This window comes from Chiroxiphia lanceolata, chromosome 3 (genome assembly GCF_009829145.1).
Source record: "Chiroxiphia lanceolata isolate bChiLan1 chromosome 3, bChiLan1.pri, whole genome shotgun sequence".
In the NCBI taxonomy this organism is placed as follows: Eukaryota; Metazoa; Chordata; class Aves; order Passeriformes; family Pipridae; genus Chiroxiphia; species Chiroxiphia lanceolata.
In genome coordinates, this window is record NC_045639.1 from 87,388,030 (window position 1) to 87,413,713 (window position 25,684).

General features: G+C 37.9%; 1 protein-coding gene across 5 annotated transcripts in view; it reads right to left on the reverse strand.

Moving 5' to 3' along the window:
- COL19A1 (collagen type XIX alpha 1 chain) overlaps nucleotides 1-25,684 on the reverse strand; it is a 190,602-nt gene that overhangs the window by 121,446 nt on the left and 43,472 nt on the right. For all 5 annotated transcript variants that reach the window (XM_032683529.1, XM_032683530.1, XM_032683526.1 and 2 more), the window contains exon 10: nucleotides 22,506-22,559. In XM_032683529.1, coding sequence (XP_032539420.1) covers nucleotides 22,506-22,559 — 54 coding nt within the window. The remainder of the gene's footprint in view (nucleotides 1-22,505; nucleotides 22,560-25,684) is intronic.

Consider the following 25,684-nt stretch of genomic DNA (forward strand, 5'->3'; position numbering starts at 1 on the left):
TGTAGAATCTTACTATGTTAATGTCTTCATCAAATAGTCTGCTGTCTGTCTATATTATACAAGAATAACACATGCTTTAGGTTTTTATTAATATATACTTGCATATTTTGTGAGACATACAGAAAACAGACAAGCAAAATTACATACGGGCAGCACAAAAACTACCTAATTAAAAAAATCCAAACAATCTTTCTCCCTCAAATCATCTAGCAGGACATGGTTTTCACGGCTTTGCAATTCCTTAGAATTCAGTCTCATCGCCTCAGTACAACATAAATGGTTTTTACAGGTCTATAGATGAAAAGAGTGGAAAATTTCCAAAGTAAAAGCTAATGGTGTTTTTTAAAATTCCTTTCAAAAATTAGAAAGAGCAATGTCTAAACATTCTTTCACCCTTCAGAGAGTGCAATTTCCTTAAATAGAAGTCTGAGGTTTAAGTGAATTTAACTGGAACAGCTTGCAAAATTTCTAGCAGCAGTTTGTCAAATCTGTCAACTGATGTAGCATCATGTACTAAACATATTGGAATTAAATTCAAAGCTTTGGAGGTGTGCAGATGTATAGATTATCAAATAGCTCTGGACCTTTCATCAACTACCTGTAGTGGCTGCTTTTTGTTTGTGTTTTTTGGCGGAAATGGCTCATAGAATCAATTTTAGAAGCATTCCTGAGGCCAAGCATGTAAAATGGTATTTAGTGAAATAAACTTCCACATGTCCTCACCTAAAAATGAGAGTCTAATAACTGAAATAATTTTCAAATATATACAACTTCTGTTCTGTTCTTCTAGCTTCCTTTTCTTTTGAAAGGTTGGACCAGATGTTCTTGCAAAGTCCCTTCCAACCTGGATAATTCTGTGACTCCCATTCTTCTCCAGCTGTTGGACATATAACACAGCTAACACTTACTCGCTTTTGCCAAATTCCTAGAATGTTTTCTTAATCTAGCTTTCCCATTTGTGAGACTGCATATATCCTGTATTTACTCAATCCCAAGTTCATTATATAAAAATTATTCTTAGATAGAGTCAAAGTTTCTCTGACTGTAGCTTGTGTTCAATGCCTCCCATTCTTTCACTGTGTACCTGGCCTAGTCTGGCTCTGGCTTCTCCGCATCCTACCAGTAGTTACCAAGAGCAATTAGTCTGCACATCACACCCCACCCTCCCACTTTTCAAAACATCTCAAAGTTGAACAAGCCAACCTCCCTCAGCCTCCCCTTGTACATTATGGGCTCCAATCTCCTGGCCATCTTGGTGGGCCTACACTTGACTCACCCTAATGAGGTGCTGTTTATCCTCTCCAGGGAAGCTCCAAATTGGACACACAACTCCAGATGTGGTCTCATAAGCACCAATCAGTCCTCCTGATCTGCTGGCCATGCACTTGCTAACGCAGCCCAAGATGCCTTTGGCCTTAACCAAAACAAGGGCATCCAGCAGGACTCCCAACTCTTTTTCTGTACAGTTGCTTTCTAGAAATTTGGCACCTAACCCATCTTGTACTACTGCATGAGGCTACTCCTTCTCAGAGGCAGGACCTTGCATTTGCCTTTGCTTAACTTATTGAGTTCTGCATTACCTCATTTCTCCAGCATGTTGAGGTCACACTGAATATCGTTCTTGCCCTACCTTCCAGTGCACTCACCTTTGATAACATCCATGAACTTGCTGAGACTCCCATCATCCAGGTTATTAATAAAGACGTTAAAAAATATTGCCCCCAGTATCACCCCATGAAGTATGACACTAGATACTAAGTTGCAGTTGGACTGCAGAGCAGTTATTCCACCTTTGACACCAACAATCAAACCAATCTTCCATCCACCCTGTTGTCCATTTATGCAGTCAGAACCTCACAGATTCTAGTATAATTATACGTCTGGAGACTGTACCAAAAGCCTGGCTGAAATCAAGGTATACAACATCCACTGCTCTCCCCTAATCCACAGTGACGGTCATTTTATGACAGTAGGCAATCAGGTTGGTCAGCATGATTTGCCCTTGGTAAATACACACAGGCTGTTCAAAGTCACCTTCTAGTTCTTCATGTCTTTAGAAATGCCTTCCAGGATTTGCTACATAATTTTTACAAGGACAGGGGTGAGGGTGACTGGCCTGCAGTTCGCTGGACCCTTCTTGAAGATGAATGTGATGTTTGCTTGTTTCCAGTCATCAGTGACCTCCCCTAGCTATCATTATTTTTCGATAATGACAGCCCTTCAGTGCCAGCCAGCTCCCCCAGCAGCCCTGGATGCATACTGGTTAGTATCTTGAAAATGTCCAAGTAGCTTAAGTGCTCCTTAACACTCCCTTCCACTTCAGTGGGCAATGGTTCATTATCATACTCTCTGCTAGGAGGCTCAACTAACCTGGAAGGCCTGAGGGCAAGCTTTATTAGGGAAAAAACAAGGTAAAAAAAAAAGAATTGGGTACTCTTAGCCTTTTTCATGTCCCTCATTAAGCAGCGAGTCAACATTTTCTTCACCTTTGTTTTTGCCATGAATGCACTTAACAGAAGCCCTTCACGCTGCCCTTAAACTCTCTCAATAGTTCTAATTCCAGATGAGTTTCTAGTTTCCTAACTCCATCACCACATGCTCTGGCAATGTTTCTATGTTCCTACTAAGTAGCTCACCCCTGCTTCCATGGTTTACTTTGTTTTTGTGTCTGAGGTCAGTCAGAAGCATCTTGTTCATCCATGCTGGCCTTCCGCCATACTCACTCAACTCTCCGCGTAACAGCATGAACAGTTCTTGGGGTTTTAGGAAGCTGTCCTTGAAGATTAACCAGCTGGGCTCCTAAGGTTTGCAGGACATTTTCAATCACTCCTTGGCTTCCTCTTTGCCAGACTCAACAAACTTCGCTCCTTGAAACTCTCCTCAAAGGTCTTGTTTCCTGGGCCCCTGAACATAAACTAATTCCTTGTTGAACCCTCTCTGGTTTCTCCACATCTCCTGTAGAAATGAGAGTGGAGGAGGTCCCAAACCTGACCCAGCACATCAGATGCAGCACCACCAAGTATCTGCTAGCTGCAGTTTTCCTAACATAGGCCTGTATGTGGTTTACTTTATTCCACTGGAGAGCACTCGTTAGCTCATAATTCAGTCTCATGTCTACCTCCACATCATTTTCAGCAATGCTGCTGCTCAACCACTCAGTTCTCTGCCTGTGTCAATGTTAGTGATTAACTAATTCCTTATGTTTCAGAAATACATTCCAGATTTCTTTGCACATATTTGAATTTAGAAAAAAAATATTATCAACTACAGAAAATAAGAAATACAAAGCATAGATAAAGAAGCTTAGGTAATTTCCACTTGACAGCATAAAAAAAATACAACAATATTAGCCACTGGTAATTTACTTCAAAGAATTCAAACGCTGCAGAAATAAAAATGTGAAAGTTGAAAAATAAAACATTTATGACTGATTTAAGTTCTCCTTTCTATGGTAAAATTCTTGTTAAGTTAGGCAAAACATTTCACAGAAGTTTTTTCACGGACAACCACTGATTGCTCATCTTGATACTCACTGCAGGATTGCTGGTCTGATTTTCAGTGTTTTAAATATGCCTGCAGTACAAGTCAATGAGATCCTGGCTTTGAATGAATAAATTGATACTGTTTTAAGCTTGTTTCTGAACAAAATGCTAGCTACCTCATCTGCAGAAAATAAATTCCTTCCTTCCCCTTGTGCAATATTACAGGAACTATATGCTCTAAAGACACACAAATTGCATCCATGTCATGCTGTAGAACACTTTCTAGAAATTTTAATAATAACAAAATAATGGGGAGTTTTGTGTAGTCTCTTAACCTGTTGAAGCAGCAGAACTATTTCCCCTATAATTTTCTAAAAGGAATTAGCTGGACAGACATTTAGATTTCATTCCAAACAATTGCTGTTAAAAACAGCTCCAATCAACAGAAAACAAAATCTGACCATGAAAAGAGGCAATTTTAACAAATATTATCAGCAAGATCTATAATACAGATGCCTCTTTTTGCAAGTTCTGGCCTTCTTACAATATTCAACCTCTGGAAAGGAGCAAAAAGATTAAAATGGAAGAGTGGAAGAAGGAGTGCCATCTCTCATCTCAAAAATGTACATAGCCATCATTTTACAAACCCAACTCACAACTGGGCTAAATTAAGGGAAAAAGGTGTCTGGACATGCATTGCTTCTCATTCCTTTTCTATGGAACAGCTGAAATGATTTCTAGGGTTATTTATGTCTGTTAACTTGTATTTCATTAAAATACTTTTCACTTTCAAAATGTTAGGCCACTAAAAAAATCACAGGTTGTCTAATTCTGCAGCAGATAAAGCTGTAGGTTGCTTCAGACAAATGGACAACAACAACAACAACAAAAGAAAGAATCTGGATCACATGACAAGCTTTCTTAAGTTTTATTTCAGTCCCTGACTCAGAAAAAAATACTCCAGAAGACACTCTCATACTAACCAAGTAACTAAAATCCCAACAAGTGAACCACAGCTTCCACTCTCTCCCTAATACCTATCAGATGCTTGAGTGCACACGGATCCACAGTTGGGTCCCACAGGAAGCTGTACATACAAAGCTGACTGCTGGCTTCTAGCTCTGCTCAAAGGGGTTTTTCAGATCTTCTCCCCATCTCTAGAGGAGTGCCCAGCCTACTCAGGAGGAAGAAATTCAAATCTTGATCCCCTGCAATCAGACAAGTTTGTCCTACTTACTAAGGGAACATTCTGTATATGCTGTTAAATTACTGTGTCTTTTAAAAGAGCAAAGTAAGTCATCTTTACCGTTGACTGTCATCCCCCAGCTCGCAAATGACTTTCTCCTCGCACCGCCCATGAAAATTAGTAATCTAACTTGAGTTTGTAAATTCCATTCAGGAAACCAGATGCTTAAAATTTATGCTCAGAAACTGCATGTAAGTAGAACCAATCATGTTGTTAATAAAAAATGTTTCTAAAAGCTTACTATTCAAGCTGAGAAACATAGTAAACTTCATATTCAGTATTTGAATAAGGAGTATTTGAACAAAAGAAAAAAATAATCAACAGCTCTGAGTTGAGAGCTACAGACAATTCAATTCTGCATTTAATACATGGCTTTGCAAGGAAAAGGTATAGTTAAAAACCTAGTAGTATCTCATCTAGAATTAAAATATAAAATATTGCAGCAGTTTTCTTTTCCATTCCTTCTTAGCAAAGCATGTTAAACAATTACAGGCCTAGTGAGAACCCAGTTCTGACACTCAAAGCTAAGAGCCACCCTCCATTTAAAGATTCATGAAATATGCCACCATGAAGTACATTAAATATTTTCATAATAAAACTACAGTTACTGAGTTAATTCTGTCAGGATTCATCTGTGCTCATACAATTTCAAATGGGAGCTTAAGAAGACTTATTAAAAGAATCTAAAATTAAATGCTTTCTCCATTCCATTCATGGATCTTATGTCCTTGACAGAAGTTTGCCCTATTAACTTGCATACCACCCAACTGAGTTTTCTGTCCAAGCCAGAAATCAGCAACAAAAGAAAATTTTGAAAGTTCACTTTGATTCCAAGCCAAGAAGGAGATAAATGTCTCTCAGATGCAAAAAGAACAGAGACAAAGGAAAAATTCTAGTCTCTCTTAAAAAAAAAAAAGTACCAATAAAGCAAAAATTGCTCATCAAAATTATATAAATAATTAAGCAAATAAATACAAAGCCCTCATGACATACAACAATTAAAATACAGCTTAAAACAGCTTGTTAAAATGCCATTTTTCTAACTCCACTCATGGCACAGTTTCTAACATCTTCCTTCCAGCTCCCCTCTGTAACAATACATGCTAGCATGCTGGGGAAAAATTCTAATCAATCATTAAAAGTAATCCTTATCCCTTCATTTTCTCCAGATTTACAGCACGGATTGTGAAAAATTCTTCATAGTCTGTTACCAGATAATAATATTTCATATTCCCCACTGTATTGGATGACTGTAAACTAGAAAAAAACCCAAAACACATTCACAGGGTTTTTCTGTGGAGAAAAGCCATAGGTGTTTTCTTTTGCATTGTTTAATCCCTGTTTCATAAATCATTCCTTCAACACAACAATGCAAAAATACAAAAATGATTGATGCTCTGGTTGCTTTAATTATTTTGGAAATATGCAGTGTATTTGTAATCATGGTCCTTAATATATTTATCATTTATTGACTTTGCAGGTTGTAATTGCATGGCAACACCCTATAAAATTAGAGACTCAGTTAACACCTAAAGGTTTTGAAGGTAGAGTAAGATGCTTTGTATGTGTGTACTTAACAACTTTCTTAGAACTCATTTTCAGTAACTTTCATACCTGGACTTCAATATTTAGCTATTCCCCCTGTTGCCTTAAGAGACCGCAGAAAAAGAGACTCCAGGCCAAATTAGTGTAGGAGATAAGATAAAGAGAGTAGGTCCTTTAATTTCAGGCCTGAGGCCCACAGGAATACATATGATGCACTTACTGTGTCCACGGAGTTCCACAATTTGAGGTATTATCCCAACCAATCCCAGATTTATCTGCCTCCCAGATCCTCCCCTCGGCACACCCCTCTGGAAATTGAGGCAGAGGGCTCTGGGACCCCCTATTCCCCATCTTCGTCTTCCTCGCAGCATGTCCAGTCCTTGGAGTTCCTCCAAAGTTCTGGGCTTGAAGGTCGCTGTGCCCGCGAGGTTTCTTGTTGTTCAAGCCAGGGTACAAATGTTCTTAAACAGAATGAAGGCCTACCTTGAGGGAAGTCTAAACAGGCTAATGGAATTTAGAGGAACTGATATGGAATGGGGAAACAGGGTTGGGTAAATGTGTAAACTACTGTGCTAAGAGTAAGGGATATAATACAGCTACTTCTAAAATCTACAAAAAGCTAAAAATCAAAAAAATCCATAGGCCTGCCAAAATAAAAGATTTGCACATTAAAAAGATTTTTAAAAGATAAAAGAAGAGGCTATCTTAACATACAAGTAAGCAAACTTTATCAAGAGCGTTGGTTACTTGTACTGCTAAACAACATGGTGCCAAAAATGAATTAGGAATCACGAAATCTAATCACAGGAAAAAAAAACACCAAAAAACAACAACCCAAGAAAACAAAAACAAGAGTTGAAAGAAACTTGTTTCAATCATTTGGAATGCATTTTTTGCTATTTGGATTATTTTAAGTATTAACAAGATTTATAAAGGCAAACATACTGGAACTTCATGAAATGCTTTTCAAGGCTGGGAAAGAGAAACAATTACTGTAAAATACTTTAAGCATTTTTCAGACATGATTCTTCAAAATTAAAAAAACAAAGCCACCAAGAAGCAGTGAGATGCTTCTCTATTCTCAATATGAAAACCAAACATTTCTCCCTTTATTTTTAAATTTACTGGGGTACTGCCAGGAGCCTGATTTACAGAATAAGCTTGGTACTCCAGGGTTACTAGCAAGGAAACTCGTCTTAATAGAAGTAAAATCAGCGTGGTCAAACACTACTTACTGTTTTGATAATTTATGGATATGTGCCCTCCATTAGCCTAAGTATGCCAGACCCTTGGAATAATCTAATAGGCCGGTGTTTTAAAATGAGGACAACTATTTTTAGCATTGCAGAAATGGAGCGGAATGTTCAACAATGTACTGTCAGAGGGCTCAAGCAGCATCCTCCCCTGTGGAGCACGTATCAAGCTACTCCAGAGCCATCAGCAGGGGCAGAGCTTTGCCTTTAACAAATAAAAATCCCACACCAATTATAGTCCATTAGATGACACCTTCCTTAGCCTACTGGAATATTTCCTTGTTTTTTTTAAACAGGCTCCTGCTAATGGTTAGGATCATCTGATAGAATATGAGTTACATAAAAATATAACCAGATTATATTTATTAAAACTCGATTCATGAATTTCCTGGATTAGTCATGTCAGAAAGTTTCTGCTAAACAATATCACATTTTGGTTTCACTGCATCTACCCATCTTTTCATTCCCTCTTGGTTACTGCTGAACTACCAGCACTTGCTGAGTACTTGCTCAGTGCTATCCTTGATAGAAACTTGATCCATGTGAATAAGATCCTCCTTTAAAATAACCTGATGAAGAAGAGCTTGTGATAGGTAAATAGCTTGTTTCCCTTGCTCTGTCCTGCTTCCACAGCAGCCCCAGCACAGCAGATACACCATAGTTTGGCCAAGGGGATCAAGGCAGGTTGGTCAGAGGACTCATGTCCTAGTGATCAGGGTTTCTGTGGCTTTTTTAAGTAGTTGCTCAAGAGAAAGGCAAATGACTGTTACCCTACTGAACTCATTTGCATATTATAATATAGACTGAGTTCAGGAAGCATCAATCTTTCCTCATTCCCATCCCTTTCCATTACCCATCTTTGGGACAAGACTGACTTGCCTATCCATTCAGGCAATTAGATGTTAAATACGCCCCAAATTAAATGACACTTGAAAATCTAGGTTTTGGTGCTTTGCGTGCAAACTAATGAATCAGTGGCCAGAAGCAGCTCAGAACAAAAAACATGGCCACAGGGCTCCTTACTCCAGATTGCTGTCTCTTTAGTTGGCATTGTTTCCCATTTTTGCTATTAGCATGTCTTAGAAAGCATGCAACTCACATAATTTCTATATTCAAATATATAAAGCACATATATTTCACAAATAAAGTACATAAGTCAAGACTTTGTTCCTATATTTTCCTCCCACAAATTATTTTCACCCAACATAAGAAGTCAGAGAAGTTGTTCTGAAAAACTAAAGATGAAAGAATCACTCCATTTATTTTCATGCATAACTACAGGCTGATATACCGCCTTTCCCCCCCCCCCCCCTTTTTCTTTGAAAATAAACTGACTGAAGTCTTTGTAATATGTGTCAAGGACTGGTTTCTATGCCATCAAAAAAGTATCAGCAGAAGCAGAGCCTCTGCTATCAGTGAGTCTTCCTTCTGTGTTTGGCAAATGCAAGAGCTATTCACTACTAATGAATGTCCTTGGAGAGGTGACAACTCAAAAATGCAGTGCAGACACAAATTGGACATGGGCTCGATAACAATCCAGTTCAGTTGACCTACAACATCAGATGCAGAGCATAAAGAAAATGCAAACAAAACCCATGAGTACACTCCTTGTAGAGTACTGAGAATAGGCAAACAGGCTTCTGGCTGAAAGATTCATAATGTTTTCTAGATGAACAGTTTAGAAAATTAAGTCTAGCCAGTTGGGTATTTCTATCATCTGAAGCAGGACAGTAGAAAAAAATTTGATCTTATGGTCATGGACAACTGATAGTTCATTACAACTATGCTTTTTCCCTTACATTAAATACGTCAAAAGGAAAATGACCAAACTTACACATCATGTATTGCTTTATTGCTAATCCAGCCATAATATGGTGTTAAAGCAAACCTAAATCCTATTAAAGTTTCAACGGAATTGGAAATTAATCTAATTGGCCTTGCTCAAACAATATTTGAAATGCAATAATGTTAAATATATGTTAAAAAGCATTATTCAATATGAATATTGCTAAGATCTTTAAAAAATAATACAATATATTGTGACCATTATACTCATCATAATACTTGGAACCCCAAGTTTATATTAGGAATGTAAACAGCATTGGTCAAACCCTTAGATTTCAGAGGCTATTCTTTACTAGAGTACTATTATTATTATTATTATTATTATCATCATCATCATCACTATCCATTTCCATAGACTGAAGGTTCAGGAAACAGGTTCTCAGCTGGTACAAATGTGAGTTTACACTAAAATAATATCTGCCCCACAGACTATGAAATACTGTTAACTTTAATGTCTAACCACACAGATATGAAATGCAAAAGAAAAAAGCAGTAGAAAAACATAAGCATTTAAGGTGAATCAGACTGCACATAGACTTAAATTTCTACTCTAGGAACTAACTCATATCAGTACTTTTTCTGAAATACCATGTTGTTGATGTGCTTGTCTAGCTGCAAATTTATCAACTACTGATAAATAAAGCAGTTAAAGATACAGTTTCCATGTCTCCATTTACACATGGATGTTTAAGACTTTCCCAAGAAATGTATCTCCTCACTCCAAGAATGGTTCCCTTTGACATTTATTTTGGAGAGAGATTAAGAGGATATACTGACCACCTATCTCCAACTCACCTGGACTCACTTGAGAATCTGGGATCAGTGGATCTCCTGTCAGTATAGGAACCCTGGAACTACTCCCTGAAGATAAGTTTTAGTTTCTATAAATTCTGAGCATCTTGACATCTCAGCCCAGTAGGGTTGTACTTTTCCCTTTCAGGCCTTTTCTTAACCTCTTTGAGGCTTATTAGCCTACTCTGTATACCACATCTGGGATGCACGACAGAAAGGAGCTACTCCTTTATCTGAGGGATGCAGGCTCTTTGTGTGAGTTTTAATCATCCTCTCACTAAAGCCCAATGTTTATTTAGAGAATCAACACTACTCTGACACCCACTTCTCCAGCTGCATTCCTTTCTCATTCTTCTGCAGTTCAGCAGAAGTACTGCCAGTACAGTGTATTCTACAGGGTGGTATTTCCTCTGGCTATTTGACAACATTGGCATCACAACCCTGTCCCTGCAAAGAGACACACATTTCTGTTAACAGTTCCTAAAGTCTTTACCTCATGGATTTGATATCAGAAAATAAAAATTCTCAGGCCAAAGTATGGGGAAATGGGGTGGGGAAGACAAACTCGCCACAGCCACTGCTACATTACATATCCTACTGGCTAAGGTTCTCATTAATCAAAGATGACTAGTAAAAGCATCCTGATGCCCTACTGTTTTCATTGCTGTCTTTGCCAGGAGAGTTGCTATCATGGCACTGACTAACAAATGCTGCAAAGGTCATAGTATCTTCTACTAATTAAAACACAACTATCACCCACCTCCCCCCCAAACTCCGATTGAGACAACCTCTCCCATTATGCAGGGTGTTGTTGAGTAGCTTACAAAAAAGCTTCAAAAATTCATTAAGGAATAGCACTGCACACATTGTACATAATTTTTGTCTGCTAAATAGTTTCCCGCCTTTGCTCTTCCCTCATGGCCTTTGGTGCACCTCTACCAATACTGTATGCTCCACTGGACAGGGAATTTCTTTTCCTTCATGCTTGTGCTACACTGTACAAGAAAGTCTTAAGACCTTATAGGAAGACAGACTAACATGGAGTATAACAGCAACACCTCAGAAGTCTGGCATTCTTCTTCCATGCATACTTTTTAAGTGGATTTTCATTCTGCAAAGTGGGCAGCTAAATAAATATTTCCTGAGATAATACTGTCAATAGCTATAAATAATATAGCATCTTTCATGTGTAAAGGTAACAGGTTAAAACTATTAAACTATGAACTAATTTTTCCTATTTAGTGTCTTTCTTATTACAAACTAAAATCATGTTATCTTCATCTGTATAGGACAAATTGAAGAACTGTCATTCACGACAGAAAGGGAGCATAGTGAAAGGGGTGTTAATTCTGAAGAAAAGCATCAGCTGACTAGCTTCTTGGTATCTGTAAAAAGAAAAAAAGTCTGGCTTGTATGAGGTACTTGTTAAACACAAATCAAACACCTGTCAACCAGCTGGGCCACGTGTGTCACTGCTGAGCCATCTGCAGGAACACAGCCCGCGCCAGTTGCTTTACTTAGTGTGGCCTGGGAACAAGAATCCATTAGACAGAAAGTCAACAGTGGAATTAGCAGCACTTTTTCTTTTAGTGCCCTTCCACTTACTTGTTTGACTTCTTGTGTTTCTATTTTTGGGAGCCTCATGCCAGAGCAACAGTGCTGACTGCTGATTAGACAAGACTTGGCCCAGCCTCAGCATGTCACATTGATTTAATCAGTTTAGACTTGAAACATGCAGTATGGATTTTAGGTGTTTATAAATACTGGCTAGCAGTGGGAATTAAAAAATAAAATACATTCCAGTTTGCAATACCTATTAATGATTTTACTATAGTACTAAAATGCAGTTTTTATTTCCAACAACTCAGTATCTATGCATTTAAAAAAGCAATTTACATGGAATTTGGAATATAAAACCTATGTTATAATTTTAAGGTTTTTTTTGGGAAAGAAGTATATTCATTGACATTAAAAATGGACATCTGAGCTGCATTAATTTAAATATTAATAATACAACTGACCCACTGAAAAAGGGTAAAGGAGAGTTAAAAGGTCACAAGTCACAGCCAACAGTATTATCTATAAACTTTGTATAATTTGTACTATGTATGAATTTTCTACTGTATGACACTAACAATTTTTAAAAGAAATCTAATGTGTTACTTGTAATAGCAGTTATTATTCAGCGAGAAAATACTCTTATATATAATTTAAATGAAGTACAATAACATAAGTTACACATAATTATCCTAATATAGATCAATGATTCATCAGGCCCAAAATCTAGTATTCTGTGAGGTCCAATACCTAATGCCTCAAAAGAAGACAAACAAACTAAGCAAAATGTGTCAGACAAGCTGTACAATGTGGCAGTACAGTAAGAAAGATCCTTCCTCCCCAATTAGTCCATTTCCTGCAATGTGCTGCTGCCAGCTTTTACAATGCTAAATCTTGTAATAACAAGTATTTCTCTTAAAGCTCAGCTTTCTGATGAGATGTGGAAAGTTCAGAATATCAGTTTCAAAACATACAGTCTCTAACTCTCAAAACTGAAGGAGAAAAAAACATACGAAACTAAAATCTATGTACCACAGAAACCTTCCAGAAAGGCTCCAATAAATATAAACTATGAACAATTGAAGAAGAATCTTCAAGCCTCCCCATGCCCTTTCAAACTCTATAAGGTCCCAACTGAGGCTTTTCAAACACAGTTAAGAATCCCAGAGCTGGGCAGGCTCAAAGCTAGAGTATTCATGAATCTCTGATTAAGGAACAAAAGCTGCATTTAATGACTGCATTATTTAACATCTGCATTATATTTTACTTCCACATTACATAACATGCTAACAAAAGCCTGCCCTGCGTGGCAGCATGCCATGCTCTGTTTTGCTCCCAGCATCCCAGACCCCTGTAAAATGGATGGTGACCTATGATTGCTATGACCACACCTCAAATCACAAAGGCTGCTGCTGCACTCCAGGCCCCCGTGACCAGCCACGTTCTACTGGTTATTACAGTTCCAATGCAAATACCAGAGGGTATATATACCCTTCCACTTCCACTCTTATCTCACCAGTGTCACTTTGCCTGAAGGAGCCCACAGCTTTCCTGCCAAGCAATACAAGAATTGATGTCTGGCTTCCAAAATACATTTGTACTTTTGTTCTGTGGAGACATACTAATCTGATTTTGAGCGAAGCCACAGGAGGACACAAGACAATGCCATTTTTTTCCTCAGATGGGACTGAAGTAAAATTCGTTTTTCCTCAAAAACGTTGATTCCTTAAATCAAGTCTCTGTTCACCAACACCTACAGCAGTCAGTAACACCATTCCCTCCAGAATGGAAATGACACTCAAGCAATGCCACGTAAGGTAATTTGATTCCATGGAGCTTTCTATCAAGAACTCAACTGAACTGCTGTCATTTAACTTTAGGAATTGAAAAACCAAGGAGCTCAACAGTTCCTGGAGTTGTGAACTACAAAAATCACCTAATAAGGCAAAAATAAGTCAGCACAGCAGACAGCTCTCTGGAATCAAATTTATGATCAAAGGCTATTCAAAACACTTCCCTGTAATGCTAAGGAGAGAGCAAGAAAGCAAGAACTATACATGCTGAAGTAATGAAACAAGTTTTAGAAAACATAGTGGTTTAAAGTGCATTTTCCCAGTAAGATATTTCAGAAAGCAAATTTATACATCAGAAATCTACTGAGACCTACTATTTTCATATTCATCCATCTCTATAAATCAGATGTATATTAATTATACACAAAGGTATTACTGAAAACACAAAAAGAATACAAAACTCATAGCAAATTTGTTACTGAAATAGATGGTGTCCAAGCACCTGATTTCCAACGTCCAGCAATTCTCAACCTCAAGGTTTTAAACTTGGTGGTAAGATTCCAATTGGAAAACCACTGTCTTTCTCTTTTTGAGGCTAATCTATTTCATTGTTTACTCATAAAAACCTGGTTATTAAAAATGTGCATTGTATTTCCTATTAAAATTTTTTTTTGCTTTACATTCTTACAGCTCAGAACTGTAAGCGCAAGAGTATTTTGGAAAGTTTTCTGATGTCAAATACTTTTCCTATATTTCTGATTATACTCTTTAGACTCCAAAGTAAAGCAGTACAAAGTTGCATAACTAGAACAACATATGTCCATACCTTATCTAAAAATTTTAAAATATAACTGATTAGCAATAACAGGAGCTCAGAAACTGGACGGCACTGAATAAAAGACAAACTGAGTATGATGGCTTTAAGCAGTACCTATCCAGTGCTCCAAACGCATTTTTGGAAGTTTTCTCAAAGATGCTGATGAGCTACCTTGGAAATATCCTGACCCCTGTCAAGGACCTCTACAGCACATGAAATGTGGAAGGCAAATCCAGAAGTTTTTCAGAGCAGCTGCAAGGAAAAGATTGCGTTACCATGCAATACCAAGACTGCTCAACACCAATGTCTCCTCAGATTTGCATATTTACACGAGCGATTAATGCTCCAGAAGTGTATGCTGAGCTGGCATAACAGGTCATATATCCATGGCTCTTCTGCCAAGTCAAATATGCCTTGGAAAATTCTAGACAGAGTGCCTATGGTCTAACTGCAGCAATGGGGAAAGTAGGTCAGTGGTCGCAAGGATCTTCACAATCATATTTTAATTCAAATGTACATTTTACAAGTTTCAGGTTCTGGATTTCATTAAATAGCTGGCCCTGAAGACCCAACCCTGGAGTAACTCAGTATGGAGATGGGTATTAAAAGCATCTCTGAAAGCAATTGGAAGTCAGATGCTACACTAGCATGTTGTTTGGGGGCTTCCAAAATTTTAAATTCATGTAGAAATATTTAAATTATCTTGTAAAAGATAGCACTGGATGTTTTATACTGAGCTTCTGAATTAAATTCATTCTTAAAAAATAATCTTGTAACGCAGCAGATTTCAAACTCATTTTCTCAGGTACCACCGGGAAAGGAGAGCTCTTCCCACCAGGCAATACAAAGTAGACTGTTCAGAAAGTGTTATCATGCTGTTTTGATGCAGCATTCATACCACAAATGGAATCTATATCACATTTGGGGAAGCCTTTTACTAATCATTTCCTTACCTGTACCAAATATAAAGAGAATCCTATAACAAAAAGATAATCAAATTTATCAAGAATAAAATAATCAGTGTTGGGTTTCAAAATCAGTTAAAACTGAAGACAGCACACTGATGTTGAACTTGAGAAAACTGAAATTACAGATAATGATAGCACACAGTTAAATGAGAAAAAAAGGCCACCACAAACAGCATTATTTACTTCTGTTATTTTCTAGTTCACAAAATATATGAGTTTATGTACATTTTGTTGGGCCATCATCATCACAATACACGCATTTGAAAAAAAGAAGGAATAATGCTTTTACAGATACCTACTGCATAGTTTCATGTAAACCCAATCTCATTTTCATGACTCAAAATACAAATAGCACTCATACATTTGGTACAGCATACTGAATATCTCACTGCTTCAGTGAGATATTCACTGTGCAAAACCACCTATTTTAAAAAGCTTAATCAATATATTTAATATTTTATGTTGTCTGTTCATAATCTAGATTGCAAAATAAGGCATTTGAAAGTCAAGTATTCAAAGTGAACATTGTCACAATATTTCACAAAATGTAGTTTAGGAAACACAGATGCATCCTCTCCATTGCTCTGAATTGTATACTATGAATCATAAGAAAGCAATTACTACGGAGGTTTGGATAAAGGGGAATGGAACAAACCAGTTTAATTTTGTAAGTCTTCTGAATGTTGTGATTTATAGTTCTGCCTACATCAATTTTATTTTTCAGAACATAGTCACCAATAAAGTAGAAAAAATATTTTCATAATAAAAAAAAAAATAGACAAATATGGAAAGGTCAAGAACAGAGCAAATAACACCTTCAGCAGCTCGAGTCCTTTGAGCCTTACTGCCATCAGAACATTCTCAGAGGCATAAGATCTTTTTGGCTAGCAGGATTCATAACACACAAGATACAGAATTGTTAAGGTTGGAAAAGACCTCTAGGATCAAGTCCAACCTTTAACCTAACACTGACATCTTCACCACTAAACCATGTACCCAAATGCCACATTTTTTGAACACTTCAAAGGATAGTGATTCAGCCACTTCCCTGGGCAGCATGTTCCATTGTCTGACCATCCCTTTTGATGAAGAAATTTTTCCTAGTATCCAATCTAAACCTTCCCTGGTGCGACTTGAGGCCATTTCCTCTTGTTACCTGGGACCCTTTGCTACAACCTCCTTTCAGGTACTAGGAGAGAGCAATAAGGTCGACAACTCCCCAGGGTGGCAACCTATGTCTCAGAAGCAGGAACTCTCCTGCTAAACTTTTCAAGTACACAGAGATGGTCCACCCCCTAAAATGTATATGCCAAAACAGTTGAGAGGTTCATGTTGACTGTCAAGTCATCAAAGGCCAGCAAAAAATAACCCCATAACCCGAACAGGACTTCATCACCTAGCACCTAGGACATAAATAAACATTGAATTCGGAGCTTCATTGCCATGGTGTTATAGACCCAGAAGCAAAGAGAAGGAAAGGACTTGAGTTATTTAAGTGAGTGGAGGGCAGGAAAAAGAAAAATCTCAACTATACAGAGGCAAATCAAAACCCACTTGTTCAAGTTTACAAAAAGCTCAGAAAGAAAAGCACAGAATGTGTTGTAAATGAGAACAGCGAGATCTGGTGGTTGGTGGATGTCCCCCGCCCCCCCCCCCCCATCCTCAGAAAATGACTAAGAACACATTTTTAAGGCTTGACTACTTGATCCTAATTATGGTTCAAAGTGTATACCTCCTTAAGCTAGACTATTTGAAACACCTAGAAGTATATTATAAAAGGAGGATCATGGAATCATATAAAGGCTTGGGTTGGAATGGATATTAAAGATCATCTAGTTCCTACCCCTCTGCCATGGGCAGGGATGCCACCCACTACACCAGGTTGCTCAGGGCCTCATTGAACCTGGCCTTGAACAATTCCAGGGATGGGGCATCTGTAACTTCTTTGGGCAACCTATTCCAGTGCCTCACCACCCTCTGAGTAAAGACTTTCTTCCTAGTATGTAACTTAAAAGTCTCGTATTTCAGCTTAAAACCATTCCCCTTAAAACCATTCTGCTTCATGCAGAGTCCCAATACAAAACACATATCAAGGAAGTAGACCATCCGTATCAATTCCCCAGTGGGTGCCAAGGAAAGGACCTGCACATATGCAACCTGTATGGAAGTAATATGGCAGTATGACTTCAGGAGGGAGAAGCCTGTGGGTCTCACCAACAGGAAACTCCTCTCACCATGTCAGTATGACAAGGACACTAGGAAAATAATTAAACTTTTTTAATAGGAATACTTTACAGCAGTGTACCAATCTTGCTTACGAATCTTACCTGTGATGTGACCCTGCACACAGCAGTAGTAGATGAAGATCATTCTTAATGGCAGAGCAATCAGTTCTTGTTGCCATAATGAGATCAGTCTAATTGCTAGATTAGTGTTGCTTAACTTGTGAAGCCTGATCTGCAACAGATAGGTGACTATCATACACCTTAAAGTACTCCAGTCACCTCAAACCTACACTTCAGGACAGATTTAATTTCTCAGGCCATAACCAGCACTCTGTCTGCAACCTAATTATATTAAATAGCTTCAAAAGAGTATCCAGAGTCCATTTCACTTGCTAATTGCCAAAAAGTAGGCTGTTTTCACACACTTTGCTGAACATCTCCAGAAGGCCAAGGCATAGGGTCTCACATGCATAGGGATTCTGATTTATCACAGTGTTCCAGTTCTTCTTGTATTATGATTTGACAGCTATCTTGAAGTGTTCCCAGAAGGCTGAGCTACAAATCAGTCCTAATTGCAGGAAAGGGATCATTCCATCTCTTCTGGTAGTCTACAAAGCAAGCAAGTTTCCTTCCAAGGGAAGACTACTACCCTCTTACTTTTTAGAACTATAAATTAACAGCTCATAACTATCTCCTCTGATACTATCAAGGATTTGTTCTGTTGCCCTAAGTAGGTTTTACCATTTAAAAGAAAAATCTCTTAAGACAGTTCCCTGAAAAAGGACAGGGATGAAGGAAATAGGTAGGTGGGCAACAAATAGACAGTCACATATGCAATGGTGCCCACTATCTACTATACTGTGACTTTGGGGGCCTGACATAGAGCTCCCAGGGACTGCATTAGATTCTTGACTCTCTAAATTGTTTATCAGCACCATCACACTGACTGCTTTTGACCTAAAGGCAGGTGAGACAACAGACACCTTGTGGTGTGTTGACAGTCAATAGAAATCTCATTTTTTACTTTGGCAGTTTACACTCCTCTGTTTTCTTTAGGGTGTTAAGGCTATTCTTACGTCATCCTAGAGCCAAGACTTAAATGCTGTTCACTGTATCAGTCCTCAGCAGATCCAACCTCTAAAATGGCAAGAACCTCCTAGAAATCTACACAACTTATGTACCTATTATCCAGTCAACTGTTGCAAAACCACTGCAGCATTTAGTGAATGGGAAATTACGTTGTCAGTGATAGTATGTCTGAAAAGTGACAGAAGTCCAAGTGTCACATTTGAACACAGACTGAACAATTTTCACATCTTAGATCCTTGAAAGTCAAGGCCACATGTGAAGCTTACAGAAGTCTCACCATTTATGCAGATCTTGAAAATCAAGTATACAAGCATTGAGCACTGTTCTGGAAGACTCTCCTGTTGGGATTCTCTCAAATAGACTAGAGTCTACTGCATAGTATTACTATAATTTCAGTTTTTCACTACAATGTCAGTTATATTTGAGATAATCAATCTAAAGAAAGAAGACTTCCAATAGCCAAGTTTATCTCATTCTAATGTAAACATCCAAAATAGGTCAAATGAATTGATATTGTTGCTTATGCATAACATCATGAGTAAAATCTGTTGCTTATTTATTCCCCTTTCTCCAGGGAAAGAAGTATGAGGAATGGAGTACTGCAGCGGATAGTTTTGGGGTGATATTACAAAAAGCCCTCTGTTCTTTGAAGCCTCAAACTGCATTTACATTAAAAAATATTATACAATTTCTTTTTTCTTCTTCCTGTTTCTAACTAATTATAACATCTTCAACAAAAGATAAAGCATGTTGAAGGTTTTAAGAGGATAAACAAACAGCGCTAGCTCCTGAGAATGCTCTCCCAGCACTGCACAGTCTGCACCTCAACATCCTGAAATGTAGGAGATACCTTTGTATACAACAGTGCTTAGAGTATTTTATCATACAATCATAGAATATGCTGAGTTGGAAGGGACTCATCAGGATCATTGATTCCAACTGGCCCAGCACAGGACACCCCAAGAATCACCTTGTGTGCCTGAGAACATTCTCCAAATGCTTATTGAACTCAGACAGGCTTGGTGCTGTTCCTCTACTTCATTTAGTTGTCTTTGATAATGTACAGTGTTAGCATCCAGAACACCACACTTGAAGGAGCAAAAAAATAAAAGACTCCACAAATTTATATAGCTCTTGATGCATCAGCTGAGAGGCAGAGCATGTTACACCTTTCACAACACGAGGAAAATAGTGATTCTGCCTCCAGAAAGAAGCTGATAATTGAACACAGCACTGTGCTACTCTGCATAGACATGACAACTCCAGCTAGCTGGGTAGCTGGATCTCAGTTTCTTCATCTAGTTATGCATGTAAAAAATATTTTGATTGCCTTTTTAATTTTAAAAGTTTTCAGTTTTGACAGTTTTAGATTTCACGGTAGTTCATTTTTAATTTGCAAAAATGGTATGGTTTTTACGTAGTCTGAATTAAAAAAGTTATAATGTTCAGACAAAGTACAATGTCTTGATATTAAATATGATCTAACTGTTGAGTCTTATGTAAACTAACAGGAGCTTTGGGATTTGGCCTGACAATGAATCTGCAAGGCACTTAGCAAAAAGAAAACCCAAACAGTATTAACCATGGAAACTGTAATAATAACTGGTAGTGGAAAAGCAACATAGCCTGGTAATTTTAAAAGCAAGATAACATCAGAGTAGGAGCTACAGGAAGAGCCAAGGGAAAACACAGCTACATTCTAGATCAATCTCAATCAATGTACAATGCTTCACAATAACTCTTCCCATTAATTCACAACTAGGAGCACAGTAGAGTAAAACACTGTTTAGCTGGATCAAATCAAAGGTTTCTATAATCAGTTATATGACTACAACTGTGGCAAGAACAGGTGTCTACAGAAAAACAACAGTGTAGCCATAAAAACTTCTCTAGTGGGTTTCCCAGACTTCAGTGTCTTGGAGCTCAGACAAGCAGCCTGACACACTTTGTGGATTTTACTCCATCAATTTCCTAATACATTTGCAGACTTTTTAAGTTTTGTGGCAGTGTTCAAACTGTAATAATGTAACAGAAAGAATGAGCCCTTTCTCTCCTTTTTGAACTTGCTATCAGATAGGTTTGATGCTCTAGTTCACACACTGAAGACTAGAATAAATAAATAAATCCCTATTAATCTTTTCTGCTCCATTCATTACTGTATAGAGCACAGAACAGGACACATCTTATCTTAGTTGTGCCTTTTTCAGATTGGAGTCCATATTGTCACACCTTAACTGGAAGACGCCCAATGCTCTTGATCACTCTTGACACCTCACCTGAATCTTTTCTGGTAATATTAGATCCTCACTGAGATGGGGATCAGATCAGAACAGATCAGAACTGTTTACATCATTCAAGTTGCGGCACAATACGGATTCATCAATAATGGTGATATTAAGATGCTTTTGCTTTGCTCCCTATTCTCTTCCTAATAATTTCTAAATTCTCTTTGTTTATTTGACTGGAACTAAACAGTGAGTCCATTTTTTCACTGATCTGTAATTCAAAGATCACTTTCCTGAACAATAATAGCTATTCCAGAGTCTTACATAAAATGCATAATATTTCCTTTGTTTTCCTCTTCATCTGTATCACTTGGCTATTACTTTCTCTGAGTTTTACGTATCATTTTAGAATTCAGTTCCTCAATATTGCAATGTCCTTTGAACATCTTTGCAGCCTGCTCTCCATTTTTCTACCACATATTACTTAACATAGCAGCAAATACTTTGATTTTTAACTCAAATCTTTAGTAATAATATATATCTACTGCCCACTTTCAACAAAACACAATTTGAAACACAAATAGTAAGTAAACATAAAAGACAGTTTCATAATTTTATGTCCAGTAAATCACAGATTTTAAACCTGATGATGTAAAACTCTGCTTCTCTCATTACTTAGAAATCTGGATAACTACAAAATAAACCAAACCCTTTGCCATTACTAAAACACTGCATAAATATAAGACCATCATGTCAAACAATAGAGCTCAATATTGAAATTCTGAGCCTTTCACAGCAACAGCTGCCTTTAAAAGACATAATGGTTTATGGCACTGAAAGAACAGCAACTGGAAGTACATGATGAAAAAGAATCTAAATTGAGAGAATTGAGGGTTGAGAACTTAAATCATGATGCTGAAGACACCACTGAATTAAATTTCAAAACGTTTTTAAAAAACCAGCACTAACATATGTACTTGGAGAGTTTCATTCATTATATATTAACTGGCTTCCATGTATATGCCGAAAATCTACTATTATTTCAACTGTTCCTATGGAAAAGAAAAACAATAAAATCACAAGATACCAAATTATTAGAAACTCCAGCAACAACCTGTTTCCTCAGTGTTATGAGAGCTGTCTTCTATACTGAAGTTGCTGGATGTTAAGACCTATAGAATTCCTCTAATACAAGTAATTAGCACTGAACCCAATAAACGCATACAACTGTCTTAATCTGCACACTAACATTCTGAAATGAAACCTATCCTCTCGAATACACAGGCTAGGCTGGCATGCCTTCTCAGCTATTCCAAGTCTTTGCTTAAGAGGTTAGTGGTGTTTGTCCCAAGCTTTACCAAGCAGACTGTTGAGGGCACAAGAGTTCTTATTTAGGCTTGCAGACCGCAAATGGGCAGCGGAACAAGTAGTCCCTTTAGTTCCCTCATTTACAGAAAAAAACCCCCACCAAACGAGCACATCTGCAGAGAATACTATTGATCTGCGTGGCATTTCAGTGTGCTACAAAAACATGGCAGTGCAGGTAAGCAGTCAATTTTCTAATAGAAGTATTCTATCCTCCCATTTCTGTACATGATTACAGATAATCCACTGACATAATGAACACTTCTCATGAGTTAAATTACATATCAACACAGACAAACATACCTTTTCACCAGGCAGACCAGCAACACCATCCTGTCCTTTCACGCCCATTTCACCCTACAAAACAAATTGATCAGTTAGAAGTTCTACAGACCTCTGAGGTTAACACAACTACTCAGGTTGTATCAGACTCAACAGAAAAGCATCTTCTACCTGCTTTTTTGCTTAGTAATGTAGTCACTGTGGAGGAGGATGCCTTATATGTAACACTACAATCAGACAAAATAAATACACCTATAATGTCAATTCAGACCTTCATCTGACAAATACTTGTACATCCACATTTCCATAAAAGCAGGTCCATTGATTTTAAAGGAATTCATTGCAACAGCATAATGAAACTAATAGGGCCCATTTTCAATAGGTAGACTGTGTTCCACACTGAGAAACCTCAACAAGTAATACAGGTTTGTCTAAAGTCACATGCCCACGATATTTTTAAAAGATGCTATTTAAACTCAGTTCCTCTCTCCCTCCCTTTTACCTCTCAGAGAAACCTTACCCCAAACCATAAGCAATCCGTAAAAATATTTTAGTTTTAAGAGACAAATGACCAGCTGATCAGGAGAGTTATGGAAGATCCCAACAGCTGCAAACGGGACCATAAGAATTAAAAATTACATAAGAAAACATCAAACACACAAATTTTGTTTTAAAATGTCAAGTATAAGGTTTATAAAATTTAAAATAAAAATTGTTTGGATGCTAAAGGAATACAATAAAAGCACTGAAATCATATAGTCTTAATTTAAAAACAAAACTATAACAGTAGGTGTGTCTACTTGTACCAAGAAGAGAACATTCTCTAGATAACATTTATTTATCTCAAAGTTGTTTGAGATAAAGGGCTGCACAAAGAAGCAGAAGAAACACATTTACACAAATAAATGGTTCCCAGAATAGGTTGCAAATCTTGGTTTGGAGCTCAAATCTAAAACTGTACACCCAAAAGTCACTGCTGAGTAGTTAGTGCCCAAGATCTCTAAACTCATAAAGTGCATAACGTTTTTAATAGCAGGATCCTACTGGCAGTAATTCCAAAGTTCACAAGAGAAACATCAGAAACTGCACAACTCTATCACATTCCAGCAGTTCCGTGTCTTCCCCAAGAGCGAGCAGAATGGTTTCCTATCTGGATGACTGTTTCTGCATGAGACTGTCCCCACGTGAAGTGCATAACCGTTTCTTAAATTACATCCTAAGTCTCTCCATCAGGTTTAAAGAGATTTTAATTAATGTAGTTATGGTACAATAACATCAGTTAGGTATCTCAGAACTCAGCATCAGAAAACAAACACAGCTCTAAAGCTTTAAAAAAGAAAAAAAAACAAAAAAGGAATAAAAGAGAAACACACAACCCCCCCAAAAAAACTGAAAGAGCTTCACAGACAGAATATTGTAGTAGCTTATCTTTTCAGAGTAAACACAATAACTCTGTTCTGAAATGAAGTTAACCTTTCTGAAGCTAAGAAAGGAGCAGTAAGATTGTCAAGAAGTACATAAAACCAATATTTTTTATATCCCAGAACCATAAAGGTCAGAAAAAACCTCCAAGATCGAGTCCAACCTTTGACCAAACGCCGTCGTGTCAATTAAACCATAGCATCAAGTGCCAAGTCCATTTGTTTGTTGGACACTTCCAGGGATGGTGACTCCACGACTTCTCTGGGCAGCCCGTTCCAATGACTGACCATATTTTCAGTGAGGAAATTCTTCCTGAGCCCCACTTGGTTACAACTTCCTTTCAGGTGATTGTGTAGAGTGATAAGGTCACCCCTGAGCACCTGGCTACAACTTCCTTTCAGGTGATTGTGTAGAGTGATAAGGTCACTCCTGAGCCTCCTTTTCTCCACGCTAAACAACCCCAGTTCCCTCAGCCACTTCTTATAAGACTTGTGCTCCAGACTTTTCACCAGCTTTGTTGCCCTTCTCTGGAAATGCTCCAGAACCTCAATGTCCTTCTTGTAGTGAAGGACCCAAAACTGGACACAGTACTCAAGGTTAGGCCTCACCAGCATCAAGTACAGATCTCTGGTCCTGCTGGCCACATTATTTTTGATATCATTGGCCTTCTTGGCCACGTGGGCACGCTGCTGTCTCGTGCTCAGTGGCTGTCAACAAGCACTCCCAGGCTTTTCCACCAGGCAACTTTCCAACCACTCTGTCCCAACCTGCAGTGCTGCATGGGGTTGTTCTGGCCGAAGTGCAGGACCTGGCCCTTGGCCTTACTGAACCTCATACAACTGGCCTCAATCCATGGATCCAGCTTGTCTAGATCTCTCTGCAGAGACTTCCTGCCTTCCAGCAGATCAACATTCCTGCCCAGCTTAGTGTCATCTATGAACTTACTGAGCATGCACTCAATCCCCTCATCCAGATCATCAATAAAGACACAGACAGCTCTGTCTCAAAAGTAGATCAAAATCTTGTGTTTGTGAACAACATCAATCCACTGCCACTATAAGAAATAAAGAAGTAGGACTGGGCCCTGGTTACCATATCTAATCACTCACAGAGTGACTCTCATCTATGCATGCTCAGTTTCCTTATGCCACTTGCCAGTATTTTGATAGACCAGACCTTCATTACATTCAGCAGTGTATTTTTATACACTGTATAGTCTACAATTACATAGCCTGCTACACTCCAGGAAGCCTTTAGCCTTACTAGCCAATTAACCAAGGTATGTTTACTCTTCTGTTCCATTAACTGCAGACAGACTCCCCACCTTGAAGACAATTATTTTCCACTGCAAATTAGATCTGCAAGTTATGTTTCTGTCTTCTGGTTGTGATTTTATTAATCACAGGCTGAAACGTTATAGTTTTTCATGCATTTATGAGTATAAAGGTCAGAACTATTGGTTGTATGACCCCTAACAGAATTCATGCAGGCAGCATGACAGACTAAAACCAAAAACAGAGCGAATGCATTTTTAACTTTTTTTTCTTAATGGCATTTTGTTTTCCTTTTGCAAATCTCAAAGTCCTTCAGGAAAGTGAAGTATATGAAGTATATGATGCCAGAAGAACAACTTCGTAAGGTGGTGAACACAAGTAGTACAATGAGGTACACTCAGTGTAGCAACATTCAAAGGTAGAATCGTGAGTCTACTGTTAGGATTTACTAAGAGTACCAGTGAAAATCTTTTTCAACTGAGCACAAAATATTTATTGAGTAAA